Consider the following 20,618-nt stretch of genomic DNA (forward strand, 5'->3'; position numbering starts at 1 on the left):
ACACCCAGCGTGCAGGGAGAAAGGTTTGTTGTTGAAACATGGAATACTGACCAATCACTGTGAACCCAGGGAGGCAGGTCATCCACTGGTTTTCCTCCTCGTGATTTGTTGGATTTAATGTTTGGGAAAAATCCTGTCGTGACCAACCATTTGGCTTGAAGATCAGCAAGCATGCAGTGACTTTAAACAGTCTACTAGGGACCTAGGTTTGAACTTCATAAGCTGATAACCAAAGCATTATGCGACTGTGAATTTCCTTTTATTGTTAATTGAAGAGACTATTTAAATCAGGTGACTGTACCAGTGAAGTCAGGACCAGAACAGCCAGGGGCTCATGTGTAGAAAGAAGAAAGAATTTAGGTCAGCCCTAATGCAGGGCATCCCAGTGTTAAAGGCTTAAGAATGTCAAACTTCCGGGGCAAGGAAACCTTTGGAACTGACTCCCCTAGAGATCTTTAAGTAGAAATGACAGGAGCAGTTCTGTAATGGTGAGCATGGCCATAACAACCACATGCATGGTGACAACCGTCACTGCAGTAGGGACAGCCTGGTGACCATGATCACAACCGCTGCAAGTCACCGAGCGCCTTCAGTGTCTCCACACTGTGGGAGGTGCTGTACGTATGTGTGTCTAATCGGCACAGGAGCCCTGTGAGGTTCACGATGAGGAGACCAAAGTCAGGAGTTAAGAGAGCAACTCAGTGTTGCTTAGCTGGGAAGCTGCTCAGGCCTTTGGATTCAACCCACGTCAGGCTGTACAAGCTTCAGACACTTGCTGCGTGTGATCTGGACTAGCTGGGTGTAATTGATGGCTGGTTCCAGGCTGTAGCTGGCCTCAGAGTTTTGGGAAAAGGACTTTAGTTTAAATAACAATGCCCCTTAATTTCTCCCTGTTACTTTGGTTGTGGTTGTACAATGTCCCTGCCTTTCTCGGTCCCCAAATCCGCATCATATCAGTTGGCACAGCGAAATGGCCGGAGCTTCTCATCCTGGGGGAACTGGGAACGAAGCGCTAAGTCCCGTACACCTGTTTGCCCAATTGTGCATCCAGTTGTTCAGCATTTGAACGTAGGCAGTGCCTAGCCCTTGGCCTGTATACCAATTAATTCATAAATTAAGAGTGCTATTGTTTTTCTCACCGGCCATGGCCTTGCCAGTGGCAGGGGCAAAAGGTGGCTCTGTGAGGGAGAGCTGGGAGAACAGAATCTAGAGCTGGGTGGGAGCCCACGGCCACCATGTCCACCGAGACCCTGCATTGTCACCGTGGAGGTCACTGTTACAGATTCTCACCACTGTGGCCAGGAAGATTTTGTCCACTATACAAATACTTTTTGTTACCTAATTATCTGTCTTTCTCCTTCTTTCTCTCTGTAACGTAAGAGATACCAGTATTTCTGATTAATGGGAGATAACCAGGGACCTGACACCGAGCTGGCAGTCCTGACACAGGGGGAGCTCTTAGGGTTTTAATGACCTCGGTGTACTGCTTATGGCTAAACTTGTGACTTCCATTGGGGGAGGGGAGGGGACTGTTCTTTCTGGAACTGCGCTAGACCTGCTCTGGGCATTTTACAACACGCACTAAGTCATTCTTCACAACAACCCTGTAAGACGTGTTCTTTCTCCCAGGAACTCCCCCTCGCCTAGTTCATTGCTCTGGCCGCTGTACCACATAGCCTGTGACTTTTGCATATTTTTTGACGTGTTCACTTTTATTTAAATAACAGATCAAGAACTAGTGATGTTGCAGGAAAACTGGTTTTGAACTTTAGGGCGATCTAGAATCTTCATATTCCTTCTCTAGATGCTTTTTCTTCCCTTCTCCCTCTGTTTCATATGTTAAATTAGCAGCAAACCCAAAAAAGTGTCTTAATAAGAGAAGTGGCTATTTTTCTCTGTTGTCGCAAGGAGTCCAGAAGCTGTCTGTACAGTCTAGTGCTGCATCTCTGTTGTCTTCAGAGATCCAGGCTGCTTCTAGCTTCCTACTCTTTCAGTCTGATCCTCACGCATGCAAGGTAGCCTCTGGAACACCAGCCATCACACGTGCTTCAGGCATAAAGAAGGGGAGAGGTGAAGGGCAAAAGGCTTGAGCCAAAAAAGTCTTCTCTTTTTTTTAAAAGCTTTCCTGGGAGAAGAAAGAGATGTACATTCTCTTGTAGGAGAAGGAGAAAATGTACATTAGGCTCAGTAAACATTCTCAGGATGCCTGTTGCCTACTTGATACAGGACTCAGCCACATGGGGGACATGGATAAAACAAGTTTCATTGCTTAGGGCCAGTGACCAATGGGGAACATAAAATGACAAAACACCCAAGGACATGTAAGTCAAGATTATTCTAATTGAGTAATTAGACTAATTGAGCTATTCCATCCATCAGGATGTTGAGGGCAGTTTTTCAATTCCAGTTCCCTGTAATTGGCTGTTCCTGATGGGAAATTGATATTCTTCATCCTTAGCAAATAAACTGAATGTGGTTTAGCTCCCTGTTATTCTCAGTCCCATCTCCAGAGTCCCTAAGAGGCCTCTGGAGAGAGACATAGGGCTGCAGAGCTCATCAGCAAGCCTACAGAGCCCTTGAGACATGTGTTAGCAAGGCAGGAGTCTGTGACAGCCCAGCCCAGCGCCCCAGATTCTTAGCACCTCCAGCTCCTTGCTTCTCACCTGCTAGAAGGCAAGTACACCTGCTTTGCTAGGAAGAGGCGAGCTTTCCTTCTTCCTCCGGCGGGGGTGCTTCAGCCCTTAGGGTGCTGCTCAGACTCACGTACCCCGCCCCTCTACCGTCACTGCCTATGCATACATGGTCCCCTCTACCGTCACTGCCTACGCGTACATGGTCCCCTCTACCCCTCTACCGTCACTGCCTACGCATACACGGTCCCCTCTACAGTCACCGCCTACCCGCACACGGTCCCCTCTACCGTCACCGCCTACGCGTACACGGTCTTTCTCACCTGGAGACAGGGACCTTGATGTAAACCAAGCCCCAAGAGCACTATTGAGCATCTCACAGCCCTCAGGGGTAGAGAAGCAACCTAAGAAACTATGGTGATTCTGAGTGAATTAGATTTTTTAAAAATCTCAAATATTAAATATTTTCATTCATCTGGTTTTAAATCCTATATCAGGAGCGCACAACTCTGATAAATATAACAGATATTTTAAAAACTTTTCATTGTGTATTACGCTCAGTTTTATGAGGAGAAAAACACAAAAACAAGGGAACAATAAGAGGGAAAAACAGAATGACATTTGTGACAACATGGACCTAGAGGATACTATGCTGATGCAGTCAGTCAGACAGGGAATACTATGTGATTTCAGTTATATGTGGAATCTAAAAAACAAACTAACAACAGTAACAACCAAAAACCAGAAACAGATTCATAGATACAGAAAACAATCTGTTGGTTACCAGAGGGCGGGGAGTGGGGCATGGGTGAAAAGGTAAGGGGCTGACCAGGTACAAACTCGCAGTTGTAAAATAAGCCGTGGGGGTGTCATGCACAGCACAGGGAATGTAACCGGTGATATTGCATCACTTTGTATGGTGACAGATGGTAACTAGGCTGATTGTGGGGCTCATTTTGTGATGTATAAAAATACTGAATCACTATGATGTACACCTGAAACTAACAGGATATTGTATGTCAGTTATACTTCTATTTTTTTAAAAGTTAAAAAAAAAAGAGGCATAAACAGAAACCTTCATAGGAAGAAAACAGATATATCCACACAAAGGCAGAGACCAGAGGGAAAGTGGGAGATCTTTGCAGGGCCGCCTCCCCACATCTGCCTGGTCGGGGCTGGTGCTGCTGCGCTCTCAGCATCGTGTTGCATTTTGACCACTGAGCACAGAGTTCTGCATGCTGGCTGTGAGGCCTGATGAGAGGCCGCACCTGGGGACAGGTTCCCCACCCTTGTTCAGGGGCTCAGGACTCAGGTAAGCAAACCCTCAGGGAAACCGGATGAAGCACCACATTCCCGAGGTCGGGTGCTGGGGGAGGATGAAGAGATTTCCTGTTGCAAACAGCTTCCTAACCTTGCAGATGTTTCAAGGGGTGGGGCGGGTGACCAGCTATGTGTCTGAGGCCCCGCACAGGTTCAGTTTTGTTGGTCCAATCCCCGCACAACCATCAAAAGCCTGTGTTTATTTCTCCGTCTTCTCACACAGCCCTTGGCCAGAGAACAAGCTGGGTTCTCTCGGGTCCTGGCTGTGCCTGAACTGGCAGGTCCTCCAGGACAGTAGCTGTGGACCCTCCGTGTCAACTGGCCATGCCTCTCGGGCTTTGGATTCTCTTCCTTTCTGCCTGAGGACCTTGGACTCCCAACTACCGCAGTGTGTGGACTGGTGTTCTGTTCTTCAAAAGCGTTAACTTAGGTCTTTAGACTCCATCCTCAGCAGTTCCAGAGGTCAGCGCATGTCTGGAAGGGGAAACCAGTCATAGTTTGAGCCTGCCCCTCATGTCCCCCATTTTGCCCACTCCAGAGGCAAAATCCTAGCGAAAGCTCTGCTGGGCTGGCCCTCTGCCTGGCCCAGCCCTGTTCCTATCTCATGTCTACCCCAGAATCATCAGCATCCAGGGAAAATACAATTACATAGCCTCAGTTCACTTCTCAAGGGTCCTTCTTGCCTTGAGATTTCAGTCCCTTTAGACCTCGTGGCTTCCTCGGCTCTCTGATACTTTTCTGTTACTTGCAATTGATTGGGCTTTTCTTGTTTTCACTGGGAATGTTGGCTTGCTAAGAATTACTCCATCCTATTCAAAGGCAGCTGAGGTCTGTCAGTTTTATTAGTCTTTACTAGTAACTTACTTTATTTGTATTGTTATTTTTCTTTTGTATATTTACTTTATATTTCTTTATTTCTGCTGTTACCTTATCTTCTTTATTCTACTTTATTGGAATTTAATTTGCTTTTCTTTTTCTAATTTCTTGAGATAGAATGTTAGATCATTGCTTTTCAACCTTTATTTCCCTAATGTATGAATTGATGGCTATACACTGACCTGTAGGTACAGGCTTAGCCACTTCTTACAACTTTCAGTATATCTCATTTTCATTATCATTCAGTTCAAATATTTTATAATTTCCCCTGTGACTTCTTCTTTTTCCAGTGACTAATTTAAAAAGTGTATTGTTTAATTTCCACACAGTTGGGATTCTAGTTTCCCTTTTATTATTGATTTTAAAGTTGGTTCCATTGTGACCAGAGAATAGATTCTGAAGTCAAATGACTTCAACCAATCCTTTGAAATATATTGAGGCTCGGATTATGACCCAATGTGTAGATAATTTTGGTAAATGATCCAATAGTGGAAAAATTTCAATTTTGAAATCCTTGGAAAGAATATGTACTTGAAAAGAACGTGTACCCATCATGGACCTTCAGTTTTCTAAGCATATCAGTTAGGTTGATATGTTCTTCAGAACTTGTGTATTCTTACCACATTTTTGCCTGCTCGTTCCATAGGCTGTTGAGAGAAGTGAACTGAAGTCTGCCATCTGTGGATTTGTCTAGTGAGACCCTTTTTTTTATTCAGTTGATTGTTGCTTTATTCACTTTGGAGCTAAATTATTGGGTACACATAGGTTTAGAGTTGCTGAAACTTCTTGTGAATTGTCACCTTTGTCCTTGTGACATGACTCTCGTAACCCAGAGTAATGCTCCTTGCCTTTGAGCCTATTTTTACCTGACAAAAATGTAGTATTTCAGCTTTCTTTTGATTCATGTAGTATATTCTTTTCTATCCTTTTACTGCAGACTTTCTGGGTGTTTATATTTAAAGTAAGTCTCTCATGGGCAGCAGATAGCTGATACTTTAAGAGATACAGTATGACAGTGTCACTCGTCTATTTGTCACATTCAGTCCATTTTATATTTATCTAACTACTGATATATATGGTTTTATATCTGTCATCTCAATATTTTTTCTATTTGACTCAGCTGTTCTCATGTTTCTTTTTCTGTCCTTACTTGCCCTCTCTTAAATTATTCTAACTTTTTCTATTATTCCATTTTCTCCTCTGTTAGCTCATTGGTGAGAACACTCTTCTGTCCGTCAGTCCTGTAGTCTACGTGAGCAGCTGCAGCATGTACCCGTGTCTTAGCGTATGCAAGTAAACATAAATTCTTATGTTTGCCACTTCCCTAACAATGCTAGATTTAAAAAATACTTCAATTTCATGTACCCCTTCCTATCTTTTGTGTTATTGTTGTCATGCACTTAAATTTTGCAAATATGTTATATACCACAGGGCACTTATATATTTTTAAAGTGCATAAGCGGCCATGTGTATCAACATATTTACCCTTGCTGTTATTCTTGACATCTTGTTTTTGTGCTTGCATCTGGACTCATTTTTATTCTGCCTAAAGCCCTCTCTTTTGTCCTTTTAGTGCAAGTGTACTGGCAACGAATGCCCTGAGGTTCCACAGTTTATTCAGATTCCCCGACTTTCTAACCTCACATCCCTTTTCCAGCCAGGATCCCACCTGACACTTAGTCGTCTTGTCTCCTTGGGCTCCTCTGGACAGTGCCTCAGACTTGCCTTGGCTTTGACGACCTTGACGGTATTGAGGTTACTGGTCAGATACTTTGCAGAACGTCCCTCTCTTGGGATTTGTCTGATATTTTCTCATGACTGGACTGGGGTAGTGTTTTGGAAGGGAGGCTACAGAGGTGAAGTGCCCTTCTCACCACATCACGTCAGAGCCCATGCTGTCCAGTTAGCACTGCTGATGTTGACCCTGACCACCTGGCTGAAGTGTGTGTGTCGGGCTTCTCCACTCACCTTTCTCACTTGCTCTCTTTCCATACTGCACTCTTTGGGAAAGTCACTGTGCACAGTCCACACTTAAGGAGTGGGGAATTATGCTCCACCTCTTTAAAGGCAGGATATCTACATTAATTATTTGGAATTCTGTGTGGGAGATCTGTCTCTTCTCTTCCATTTATTAATTTGTTCCATCATTTATTTGTATCAGCATGTTTTTAGATGTCGGGTCATTCTTTCTTGTGCTAGGCAGATAGAGGGGGGCTGATGACCTTAATCCACTGAGGGACTGAGTTGATTTGAGGCTGAGTTGCAGTTTCTCAAGGCTCCATTTGCCTTTTTTCTTACTCCTGCTCCTAGAATGTAGCCTTCAAAATATTTAACTCAGAGCCCGGCTTACTCTCTGAGCCCTCGTCCCTAAGCATCCTGAACTCTAACTTGGTTTCCTCAGGACCACAAGGTAACAAAAAGAAAAAAATCCCTTCTGCTTTTCAGAGGCCCTCTGCCTTGATTCTTGGTCTTCTGCACACATAGTTCTGAATTCAGCAAATACCTTGAGGGAAAAACTGGTCACGCTGGGCTTGGTTCTCGGTTTCCCTTCTCACTCGGAACCATCCAGGCCTCCAGCTTCGGGGTCTGCAGCCACATGAGCCCTTCACAAACTCTACTTGTTCCTCTCACTGCCGGTAATGACCATCGGCCTGGACACCTTCACACGATATTCTTCCCTCTGTGTGTCTGTGTCCAAATTTCCCTCTTCTAAGAACTCCAGCCATTGTATCAGGGCCCCCCCTACTCCAGTGTGGCCTCACCTTATCTCGATTACATCTGCAAAGATCCTGCTTCCCCTGAAGCTCACGTTCACAGGAACCTGGGTTAAGACTTCCACGTATGCTTGTAGGAGACACAGTTCAACTCAGTACAATATGTAAACCCTTCCAATAGGGCCCAGCATGTGGGGGCAGGGACTGTGCTGTTTTCTCCACTCTTGCGCTCCTGTGCCTTCAACATTGCCTGCATACAGGTGTCCAAAAAATCTGTTGAATTAATAATTTATCAACCCATTGGCTTCTGGAAAATTTATCATTTATGTTTTGTTTTATTGTATATTTTGCCATTAAAATGTTTTAAATTTTTGCACACCAAATATATCTATCTTCCTTCCTTTCTTCCTTTTTCCCTTTTAAAAAAATAAATTATAGGTTTGTAGTCTTGGTTAATAAGGTGTCATTGCTCTGCCCCCAGGCACGCCTCATTTATTGTAGACAATCTCCTAGGCTTCCTTGCAAGAATTTTCACTGTTTTATTTTAAAAATATAAATGCTTTTTCCATATAGCATTAATTTTTATATGTGGTGCAAGATGGGGCTCTTTTGTATTTTCCCCCCTGAACTGAACTATTACCTTTGTTACCTGTGAATTCTCCTTATACTAGGGTCTATAGCTGAAGATTCTCATTTTCTTACAGGGATCCCTACACCTTTTTTTTGTATCAATGTAATCTGATTTTTTAATTAAAACAGGTCATTCCTCATTCTTCTTCCTTTTTATTCTTTCTTCACTCTTCTCAGGCCAGGTTTATATTTTTCCATGTAAACTTTATCTAGTGACCCTCCTGAAATGCATGATTAGGATTGTAATTGGATTTGCACTAAATGTGTGTGTTCAAAACATCTCTGCTTTTGGAATCAAGAAGAGAGAACTTGAGGGATTGCGTAGGAGACACAGGAGAGGAGGTGAGCCCATCCCCCTGGGGAGAGTGTGGCCGCTCAGGGTCAGCTTTTCCTGCCACACCTGGCTTTGGGCTCAGCTTTGGGCGTTGTGGTTTGTCCCCACTTGCTCTTCGAACAACAGATCCAATTCCAGGACTTGAGGGCAGCCTCCTCTGAAGGCGGAATGGCTTGTCTGCTTCCATCTTAATCGTGAACCCACTACTGAAGTACTGGGTTCGTGTGCCCATGGAGCACTCTGATATTTTACATATGTGTGCAAAAACCAGCCAAGTCCTGGATAGTTGCCTCTAAAATTAGACATGCCTTGTCCATTTATTAGTTACACCTGGAATTCCCTTGACATTAAAAAGTGATGAGATCACCGTATCTTTTATTCTCTGACTGAGGCTGGGTCACTTCAGAATTTCTGAAAGTTGCGTTTAGGTTGAGCATTTTGTCATTCTGAGCCATGTAAACACGATTTTCATCCTGATGGGTTCTACAGGGATAATATATTTTTTAAAACTAAGCTAAATCATTATTATCATCATGCCTACAGCAAAAAAAAGAAAAGAGAAAGCCCCACTGTTTTACAATGTGGTGCTTACTGTTAATAAACCATCAGTCAGTCTGTCTTGAAGGTCCAGAGTTGGGCCCAAAGGTTAGAGGAAGGATTGGTTTTGGAAATGATGCAGTATCGTCATCAATGGGTCGGGTGGAGTCAGCTTGGGTGGACCAGATCGATCTAACCCACAGGCTAGACATTTCTAGATTTGAGGGAGTGGTTGGATTGCGATCATGGTATGTTTCTAGTGGTCACGGCATTGCCGCCAAGTTTCTGGAATCCTACAGATTCAAAGGGCTGGAGAGGACCCGAGCTCACACACCCGTTAGTGCCCTCTTCCATCCCGGCTCCTTCTCCACTGCCCCCCATCTCAGGGGATGCTTCCCTTACCCAGCAATGTCAAGCTTGGTTGTGTGGCTTCCTTTGACATGGAGTGTGGCAGATGTGACCTGAACAGTGGACTTGAATCTGCTTGTGTGGTTTGTCTTGGCCTTGTGCTCCAGTGATGTGCTACTAAAGAGCTTACCCAAGGCATCTGCTGTCCCTTCAGTTTGGTCCCCAGAGCGAACGCGCATGAAACAGACCTGAACCTGACCTGCAGCCTGGCACTAAGCCCAGTCAACTTGCAGCCTAAAGCAGAAGCACCCAGACAAGTCTATCTTATGTTAACCAAACTGGACCCAGGCTGGCAGGACCTCCAGACCCATGAGAGCCAGAATAAATGCTTGTTTTATTGTCAGCCACAAAAATGTGGATCGTTTGTCATGGAGGAGCTGGCTAGAGTCCCTGTCCCTGCTGTAGCCCTGTTCTAAACACATAGTTCACAAAGGCTTGGGGGTCACCCAAGCCCAGTCTCAACTCTGCCTCCACAGATGGCCCAGGCCTGGGCATTTGGGGAGTGACACACTCCCAGTGTGTAGCCTGCAGAAGAAACCACCCCTTCCTGTTGTTTGTAAAGCCAGAATCCAGGTTCAGAATCCAGAACTGTGAATCCAGACTCAGCCACTGGCACTGGGTTGTTGTCATTGGCCACCAAGCACCCCTGGACAGTAACCTCCAGCAGAGCTATTTGAATGTCTCCACACTGCTCATGCACCTCCTTAGGACAGGCACTTGCGTCTCTGGGCTTCAGGATCCTCATCTGTAAAAGGTGAGGTTGAAGCCGGTGCTCTCCAGGTTTACCTAGTGCTGTGAGTCATGAGACCGTATTGTCGCAGGCTGACAAGCGTTCAAACCTTTGCTCCTCCTAGATGAACCTCCCCAGAGCTAATAACTGTCAACAGTGGATAATGATAAGTAAGCAAAGAAATAAATAAGCAAATACCTGAAGGCCCTGGGGAGAGAAACTAAGTGGCAGGTTCTGGAGAGTACTCTTGGAAATGAAGACTGCCTGGGGTGATGGTCCCTTCTTCCACAGCTTTTCACCTGAGTAGAGGCAGAAGTTGGTGCTGCATGAGACATATACACTGATAGAAAACCAGCAGTCTTCCCTGCCTAAAGGGCCAGAGGGCAGAGAAAGGTCTGGGCAGCTTCTCATGCCACTGGAAAGTAAAGGAAGATTTCTGCAAAGGGAAGAGCAGATGCCCCAAACTCTGTATATAAATTCTGCCTAATCTCTGCTGACCCTGAACCGTTCAAGGACCCTGAAGCCGATTGCAAGGAGCTTAGCTTAGGACAAAAGAACCTGAATAGAGACTTAAACTGCTGCCAACAGATGACTTCAGTCTGAGTCCAACCAAGTCTACTGCCTGTTCAAACAAACAAACAAAATATAACAGAAACCAAATCTCCATACCACAGCATCCATAATGCATAAGATACCACCCAGATTTATTCAACAAATGTAGAAATAGGAAAACATGACCCTTCTCAAGAGAAAAGACTCTGAGATGATCCAGATGTTAGAATTACTACTGAAAGTCTTTAATGTAACTATTATAACTATGAAAATATACTCACAGTGAATGAAAATGTAGGAAATCTCAGCAGAGAAATAGAATTTATGAAAAGAAAGAAATGGCAATTCCAAAACTGAAAAATAAAATATCTGAAAAAACAAATTCACAGATGGGCTTAACCACAGAATGGAGATGACAAAGGAAGAGTCAGTGAACCTGGAGATAGATCAATAGTAGTTATACAAACTGAAGAAGAGAGAGAAAAAGGTGAAAAAAGAAAAAGGAAAGAAAAGAAAGAACAGTGCCTCAGGGTTGCGTGCAACAGCATCAAAGGTCTAATGTTGGTATAATTGGAGCCACAGAATGGAAGGAAGACTAGAGAAGAAAATGCAGGAAGAAATCATGGTTAAAATTTCTCATTTGGGTGAAAGGCTTAAATGTATAGATTAAAGAAGCTCAGAAAATCCTAAGTAGGATAAATACAAAAAAAAATAATAGACAAACTGAAAACCAAAATCAAAGAGAGAAATCATAAAATTGCATGTGAAGAATGATACACTACAAAGGAGAACAATGGTTTGAATCACCATTTAAGTCTTATAGGAAACAATAGAGGCCAGAAGACAATAACTTTAACATGCTGAAAGGAAACCAGAAACAAAAACAAAGATCTCTACCCAGAATTTACATCCAGCCAAAGTCCCCTTTAAGAATTAAGGTGAATAAATATATTTTCAGATAAACAAACAAACTTAATTCATTGCAAGCAGATCTTCACTATAAGAAATGCTACAGGAAGTTCTTCAGGCTGAAGGAATTTGATACTAGGTGGAGACTCAGATGATCAAGAAGGAATAAACATTGGCAATGGTAAATATCTGATTAAATATAAAAGGCTATTTTTTCTTAATTAAAAATGTATAAGCGTGTTTAAAGCATTTTAACTTGCAGGGTTTATAATATATGTAGATGTAAAACAAATGACAACTATAGCTTAAAGGGCAGGGGCCAGGGTGAAGACCTACGTTGTTGCAAGGGGTCTACATTTTACGTCAAGTGATTCCATATGAACTATAAAAGGTTAAAGGTGCATATTATAATGCCTAGAGCAACCACCCCCCCCCAAAAAATGAGCAAAGAGGCAAACAAATATTACACAGAGAGACCGGTGGTTGGTTCTGTCACAGGATGCACTGCAGGGTCTGGGCTTAGGAACACTGAGTCCCTCACTCACCTTCCAGTTACTGGGCAGCTATTCGGGCACACCTGTTATCACCTCGGGAACCCAGCAGCGGTTCTGTGAGGGCCTCCTGTGGGAGAATCAGTCCGTCTGCAACCCATGTGAAGTCCAGCGGGGGCTGCAGTGACTGTTCGGCAAATCAGAATATGCCAGGCCACAGTCTGTCACTCTCTGAGGGGCTTCCTAAGGGAAATGCCTAAGGAACAAAGGACATGACTTGAATGGTGAAACATTTTATAATCTGTTTTATGAATGTTGCAGTTTAGCCTTAACATATTGTAAATTGCCTCCGAGGGCTGTGATAAATCTAGCTGATTTGCTGTTGTATTCATCTTAGAAGTAAGAGTGGTGCAAGGGGAAGCTTGAGAGACGTCAGTGCCTATAAAACGCTTATGCCTCTTCTGGTGGTTGCACCCTGGACTCTGTAGCCTGCATGACGCGCTGTGCCCATAGGGGCGGGGGGGCTGCACTCCTGCCACCTCTGGACAGGCTGCTTCAGGCAGACCCAGCCTCCCTGGTGGCTTCACAGCCCTCCAGGCTGTGAGACACTTGCCTACAGACATTTTCTTACTATCATTACATATGTTTTTATGAAAGGACTGAGCAGGAGGAATTTGCAATGAATAATTCATGTGTAATTGTTTTCAAAATATAAAGTTATTTTTCAAAGCAAGCGAGCGGTCTGTCTGTCTCTGAGGCCCACTGCTGCTTAGGCACTTTCACGTGGGCTGCAGCTTCTGCAGGACACTTGCAGTGTCCTGCGCTGGGACAGGCTGCTGTGCAGAGCTGGGGCAGGGTGTGCCTGCTGATGGCATGGGGCTGCTGGAATTCCCAGCCGAGCACTGCCTGCCCGGGTCCCCGGGCAGGCTTGGGATGGTCTTGGGATCCAGTGCTGCGCCCACCGGGATTCCCTTCCCTTTTTGCTCTGCTTCCCATTGTACATCCTGAGGCTTTTCAACTCCAGTTCACGCACCCAAGCCAGGGCCAGGACCAGACCAACTGGGCTAGTACAGAGCCACTGTCACCTACCTTCAGTTTATTGCCGATATAGATAGCCGGAGGTGCCCACTCCCTGGGTCCTAGTCCCTCCCACCAAAGAGGATGATGCCAAAACAGAAGGAGCTCATGCCTGCCCGCAAGCTGTGGGTACCCTGCTGCAGCTAAGTGGGTTTACAGTCTGCAGTGTAGTCTTAGGAGGCCAGGGCAGAAGGGTCTATACCTCATCAGAACCCAGGAGGTGAAAAGTAACTGTCTCCTGACAGCCTCCCAGGAGGACAAGGAGGGCCAGGGGGAGATGGCCTCATAGCTCCTCAGAAGCCTCCCCCCTTCTGGCATTCCAGAGAGGTCCCAAGGTGTCCAGTCAAGACCAAGTTTGCCTTTGCCTACAGGGACTATTTAGATACATGTGAGGTCACCTGAGCTCCATGACAGAGCCCCCACTTCCTCCTGTCATTTTCTAGCCATTTCCCCCTGCCCTGTTCCTTGTCCAGGCCCCAGGGACCTCTGCAACATTAGAGCTCATTATAGTGGTTAAGAAGAACTGAGTTTGGACCCCAGGCCTGTTATTCCTAGACATGTGATTGGGGCAACTCTCTAAGCCTCAGTTTCCACATCTTTAAAATGGGGTTAGTCAGAGTGCCTTTCTCAAGGCTCGTGATAGGGATTAATGAAACTTGGGTAATGCTGGAAAGACCTCAGCACAATGCCTGGCGCACAACAGGCAGTAAGCATTGCTACATGATGACGGCGACAACGAGTGCTGTCCCCCTGTTCCCCTCCCCCATTCAGCCTCCTCCACAGAATGCAGTCAGGGGGGCGCTGCCCTCACTGCCCCTCTGCTCTCCGACTTATTCTGACTTCCTGACATATCTTAATGACTGGCACCCCAACACACAGGCACACCCTTTCTTCAAACCCACCTCCAGGCTCGGCTCTCCCAGACAGCCTTCCTCTGTCTGTCTGGAATGAGTTCAGTCATCCTGGGTATCTTTGGCCCATAGGTGCACGGACTCATTTTGGACTGTGATTCAATGTCCTTTTCTGGAGAAAAACCATGCTTTCTCATTTAGATTGGGAATACTCTGAGAGCAGACGGGATGGTGTCTTCTGTCCTGCCTATTTGTCCCCAGCATCCCATCTGGGTGTGCACCTCCAGGCAGGCAGCTCTGTCCAGGTTGTTATCTGACTAGCCATTGGCAAAACGAGTGCCGGCATCATCTGCCCCTTGAACTGCCCAGCTGATCAGTTTCTCCTAGGAAAGTCTCATCTCCTAGGAAGAACCATCTAGATGATTTTGCTTCACTGTTCACAGTGCAAGGAAGTGCGTTTCCTCAGTTGTCTCCCCCGCAGCCCCCCAACCCACACATGCACACAAAATGGGAACTGTTGGAAAATAGTCACTTACAGAAACACCACTTATATGGTGGAGTGAAGGGATCATGACTTTCGGTGAGAGGACTCACATTAGAAGAGGAATGGATGCTCCCCATCTCACCCAAAAGCACACTAGTTGGCAGTTTTATCTGGACCATAATGAAACTTTAATCAAACCTTTAGTTTTCCCTCCTCAAACTGACTTGCTTTATTTTGTCCTTGCTCCCTAGGGTATATGTGAACATAAATCTAACTTAGGAGACTACTGCAGTCCCAGGAACTGTGAACCTGAATCCCTTGGATGGCACGGCCTTTGACAAGGTCTGCCGCGCGGACTGCGGCCCCCAGTGTGCACCAAGCCACGGCTGGGCGCCCACCCACCCCTTTGCACTCGCTCCTGAGCAAACAGGCCTGTACGGGCCAGGGATCCAGGACACACCCAGGGAGCCTGTGGGTGGGGACAGAGGAGTAACGGTGACGGGAGCGCAGGAGCCATGGTGGGGAGCCCACCGCGGGGCTGGAGGGGTGCGGCTGGGCACAGGCCCTGGACAGCCTGACCACCTGTCTTCTTCAAGACCGCTTGTCTTCTTCATCAGGTCCTGGAAGATAATGGAATGCCCATGGGTGGCCATCAGTACGCTCTGCTGACTGCAAAAATAGTATATAAGAAAGAAGGGATGAGCTATCTTGACTTTGCAACAAGATTTGAAGGTAGCTAATCAAGTGCAAACCCTTCTGGGATAAGTGGCCTGCCCCAGCGTGGCCAGGCTTCCTGAGCAGGGCCACCAGGCCGCGGGGATTGAAGTATGCGCTGAGGTGCAGAAACGGTGTGTGTTCAAGGACTGCAACCCTTTTTGTTTCATTTTATCTGTGTTACAGCCTTGCCTTTTCACCAAACCAAACTGTGAGTATGGGATTTTGCCTGTCAGAGCTTTCTGCAGACTTCGAGCACAAGTGCCTTCTAAAATCCACTCCAAAGCCCGTGCTCCTTCAGTCCACCTCATGTCCTCTAAGAGTGTCCTCCTAAAATTAGATGCTGGTTATCTGTAATCAGTGACACCCAGGCACCCACAAGGCAGGTGTTCTTCCCCCCTTTTTGTAGATAGGGGCACAGAGACTCACAGTGACATGCCCAAGATCGCCCACCCTGTCCTCCCTCACCTGCCCTTAAATGACTGTCAGGAAACTTGTCATGTGCAGTGCCATCAAGGCCAGGGGCTGGGTCCTCCCATTTGCCACCTGCTCCTAATTCTGCTCTGCCGGCCACATGCCTGGTAGACAGAAGCCAAGCCCCCAGCCTCATGCCTCTGCTGCGTCTCCTTTCCTCTCCCTTCTCTCTGCTCATACTGAAGTTTAGGTGGACAAGTAAGCCCTCTAAGAAAAGCTGCAGAAATCATGCAGATATGTGGGTGGAATTCTTTTCTACTCTGCTGCTAACGCACTGCAGGCTAGACAGGGCAGAGCCCAGAAGCCCTGTTTGCATGTCATCCTCTCCGCCTGTGGTCTGGGAGGTGGCTGGGCCATGTAATGGGTCTGCCCTAGAGAAACCGGCCGCTGGGACTGCTCATCAGGAAAACGCGTAGCTCCCGTCCAGTCCTGCCAAACGATCTCTTGCCCATTCTAAAGGGAGAGAGGGCCTGCGCCTGTTAAAAAGGCAGTGAAAAGCCATAGAATTTTACAAGTTTGACACTCTCTTTGGATATATGTTTTGACATTTTTGAAGACAAATAAAAAGGAAAAGGGAACTCATTATTTTAGTGAGGGCTTCCAGTGTAACAGTGCTTCCGCCGCAAAAGCTGCACTCATGTTCCAGGTGAGGAAAACCTGTGCTGGGGGAGAAGGCCCCAGCGCAGAGGCCGCTGCAGAGTGGACGGTGACTCAGTAGCCGCCAGCTGCTCTTGGCTTCCTCCTGCCCCAGCCTGTTCTCCCTTCTCCCTTTCCTCCTTCTCCTCTGTCCTGTCTGCCCCCATGGCCAGGGGCTGGCAGGTGGGGGAGATAAGGCTCCAGGCCAGCCTCCGGCTAGGGGCGTGGGGTGGGCATGGCAGGAGCGTCAACCGGGGAGGTGTTATCTGGCAGCTGTAACAAGCCCGAGGGAGGCCACTCCAGGCCCAGGCAGAGGCAAGGCAGAAGCCAGGGTCCAGACTGGCCATCGGATGCCCATGAGCCCCAGACACTGCCTAGCATCCCTCCTGCCGACCACACCTGTGGGGAGGGGCTGGTGGCAGCAGGTGCATACAACCACATCTAAAACCAAGCCCCAGGTTTATAGCCTGGCTTTAGACAAGGACACACTCGAATTATCCCAACCTGATGGGAGCAGGTTGATTTTTAAGGAGGGGTTACACTTTTCCCCTCAGTCTTAGGGGAGAGAGAAGGCATAATACAGTGATTAGCCAGCTGGGCTCTGGAACCCGACAGGCCTGAGCTGAGCTGTGCTGCCTGTGAACTCTGTGACCTTGGGGGAGCTGGGGAAACGCTGAGCTTCTGTCTCCTCATACGTAAACGGACACAGTAAAGGTTTTCTTGTGTGTAAAGTAGGCATAAGAAGAGAATCTACCCCTTCAGGTTGTTGAAAGGATGGAGAAATATATGAAGGCTCCTAGCACAATACCAGTGGATATGTGGCCAGGAAATTAGTGAATGAATGAATATTGGTGAATTAATGAGTTTTGACTAAACACATTCCTATTGTTTAGGATATGATTCTAGGCAACAAAAAAGGCAGGTAATGCTTGTTCTCTGCCTCTGGGAGTGGAGAGATGAGCAGATATAAGGAAGGACAGAGAAGTAAAACAAGGAAGTGTGCAAGGGCATGATCCCCGATTTGTGCTGAGCACAAGCGCGGCCCCAGGAAGTCTAAGAGAACAATTTCTTATAACAACAGGAAAATTTCTAAGAAATTGAAGGAAAAAAAAACCCAGATCATAACATTAGTGCTATGTTCAATTCACAGGGTCATTTTACTGTATAGCATTCTAATGGGATTTGAGGCAGGGAGAGATCAAGTGTTGACATAGAAATAAAGAGGTGTGCACGCCACTAATCTAAGTCTTCTGATTTATGTAATTGTTTCAGATACAAAAATGAATAGGCCAGCAATGACTCCTCAGACTCCAATTCTTTCAAAAAGCAACTTGGACAGCTTCTTTACAGCTGCTGAGGAGTGCCTGCGACATTTCCCCCGCCGACTGAAGGAATCCTTCCCGGTAAACTATGACCTGTCTGCTCTCGGCTAATCTGGACCCCACATTCAGCCACACTGGGTGTAAAGCCTGGAGCCCCTCACCGGCCACAGAGCTCTGCCCTCCCTTCGCCTTCCCTCCATGTGGCTCTTCCCTGCTGACACTTTGCTGGGTCTGTCTGCTGCCTCTTGAAGGCCTTGGAGACGGAAGGAGACCCTCCACACAACAGGGGAAGGGTGGGAGGGGCATGATAACAAAGTGACCTCGAATTTAGGACTCATTCATCCATTGTACCCACTCTGCTCATTCGCTCACCAAACTAGTATTACACACAATATGCTGGAATGTCTGCTAAAAGCTGGAGATGAAAGGCAGTAGCCCTGCTTAGGGAGCTCTGCCCAGTCCAAGGCACAGATGGTAGACAGACAATTCACACTGTGCTTGGCTGTCATGCAGGGAATGGCAGTGAACTGTAGGTGCGCAGGGAAAAGACCCCACACAGGAGGGCTTCCTGGAGCAGGTGACCCCTGAACCAAATTTTAAACCCTCATCATGTGCTGGCTGGGAAAAGAAGGGAGCAATTAACAGCAGAGAGAGCACACTCGAGGTGGGCGGCAGACAGGTCAGGGAAGGGCTGATGGCTCAGTGTGACCAAGGCACAGGCTGTCTGTGGAAGTTTTAATGGCCGCAGTGGGCGAAATAGACAGCAGCCATTCAACCAAGGGCAGGCGCAGAGTGACTTCGACTGTTTTTGTGTTGAGAAGTGATTAATGAGGGTGATTAAAGGAAGGAAGATCAATTTGATACACCGACCGTAGCAGCTAGAAGATGGGAGATAGGGTGGCAGGCAGTGAGCAGCAGAGTGCGTCACAGCCCAGGAGGCGGAGGGGCGCAGGCTGGGCACACAGGGACACCTCAGCATGCAAGGAGGGGCTGAGTTTGGAAGGGGTGGGGACCACCGGGTAGAGCCAGCTCCCAGCGGGCAGGGGCAGGGGCTGCCAGTTTTCTGGGCTGAGACATGTTCTCTGTACAAGTTGCCAGCTGGAGATTCATTGTGGTTACCAACCCCCCTTTTAAAGTAGATCTATTTATGACCCCCATCTAGCTCGGATTTGTGGGATGGTTCTGACTTTGAACATTCTACCCAGTCTTCAGATCATGCAGCCTAATTCTTGGTTTGAAAAAATGTTGCCATCAGTACACACGGAGAAGGATTAACCCTCATTTTTGAATCTGGTCTAATGTCCAGCCAAGAAGGCCGTGGAGCAGGCAGGGGTCCACGTTAGGAGGCCGTGAGCCTGGTCCCTGAGGAAGGAGAGCAGGGCTGGGGGTGAGAGGGCAGTGGGGACGCAGAGAGGACTGGAGCCAACGTCCCTTCTCGGCTGGTCGGTAGAGGCGCAGCGTGGCCCAGAGGGGGCCCAGGCCTTCGGGCCCTGCTGCCTTCCTCCAGGCGTCGCGACCGCTGCAACCCAGCCTCCTGATTCTGGCCTCTCTCCGCCTCTCTGCTCTCACTCACCCTTCCCAGTGGGGGCCGTTGGGGGGAAGCCAAGCTCCATGCTGGCACCATTGCTTTCCTCCCTTTATTATCAGGACAGTGTAGCTTGGTTAGAGCACATGTCCTGTATTTCCTAAGGTAATCTTTATTTTAAATAATTAAGTAATGAATTGATTCAATGACTGTTCACTGACACCTACTATATCCTGAAAGAATTCATAATCTAGTGGGTCAAAGAAATGAACCCCTAATTGCCAAGGTTTGCCTGATACATTGTAGGATTCAGGTTACACCCGGGCTCACTAGGGCTTTGCTTGTTGTAAATGGGATGAAGTATGTGTCTTGATTTTTAAGTGGGAAGGTACAGAAATTCTACTTAACTTTATTAAGTCCCTATTCATGGAAATTCTTGAACATCGTTCCCCTTCAATAATGAAAAAACAAATGAGATTCGCTTAAAATACTGCTGTTGCCGTTGTTTACACAGTAATTTTGTAGTCAAGTGAGTCCGTCTCAGCACTCAGTTAGATGTACACACAACAGTAAAGGTGGGTCAGTCAGCCACACCCTAGTAGCCCAGACCCGAGCCATGAACAGTCTGAAGGAAACAGTGCATGGTGACCAAAGAAGGGACATCGTTCCTCCCCGACTGTGGTGAGGAAAGCAGGCACAGAGACCCCCTTGGTGACCTGGGGACATGACTGGGGGACAGGTTCTCTGTGGCCCCGGGGATTCCTTCAATCCGGACTTAACCCTCTAGATAGTGTCTCTGAGGTTCAGGCAGGTGTCCACAGGTTCGTGTATATTTTAAAAAATAAACAGCATCAAAAAACCTCCCACAAAAATGGCATCGTTCTGCACACACACGTCTGTAACTCCATTTATCACTTCACAGTCTGTCTGGGACATCTGACCTTGCAGGTCCCAACATGCAGCTCCGATCTGCCCTCAGGGGAAGCCCTGCTGCCGCCGCCCGCCTTACCCGGAGCCCCAGTTCTGCACGGGCTGGCCCGGCGCTCCTCCCCAGCTGCGTCCTCCCCTCCTCACTTCCCGCACCGGCCAGCACTCTTCCTTCCCTCCTGTTTTTGTACATTGTTCCCTTGCCCCCCTGCTCTGAACAGCTAATTCCTACCCATGCTCGGTCTTTCCTAAGCTGTTGATCCATAGATGGTGAGACTGAGGGTCAGACATGGGGAGAACCTTCCCAAAGCCGCATGTCTAGTAAACGTCACAGGCAGGAATTGAAGTAACATCTGTTTGACTCCAACATATATTGACTCCAGTAAAATTAGGAGTCTTCATTCTGGGAAGTCAAAGATTGAGACTTGGGGCAGGAAGGGATAAAAGCAACACCTCGAAAGTGAGTGGATAGCCTCT

At 47.0% G+C, this 20,618-nt stretch overlaps 1 protein-coding gene across 1 annotated transcript in view; it reads left to right on the top strand.

The window, feature by feature from the left end:
- Positions 1-20,618, top strand: part of EFCAB6 (EF-hand calcium binding domain 6) — a 209,668-nt gene that overhangs the window by 109,596 nt on the left and 79,454 nt on the right. Inside the window, 2 exon segments of the mRNA XM_057508338.1 lie at positions 15,161-15,275; positions 17,640-17,770. Coding sequence (XP_057364321.1) covers positions 15,161-15,275; positions 17,640-17,770 — 246 coding nt within the window.

This window comes from Manis pentadactyla, chromosome 10 (genome assembly GCF_030020395.1).
Source record: "Manis pentadactyla isolate mManPen7 chromosome 10, mManPen7.hap1, whole genome shotgun sequence".
Classification (NCBI taxonomy): domain Eukaryota; kingdom Metazoa; phylum Chordata; class Mammalia; order Pholidota; family Manidae; genus Manis; species Manis pentadactyla.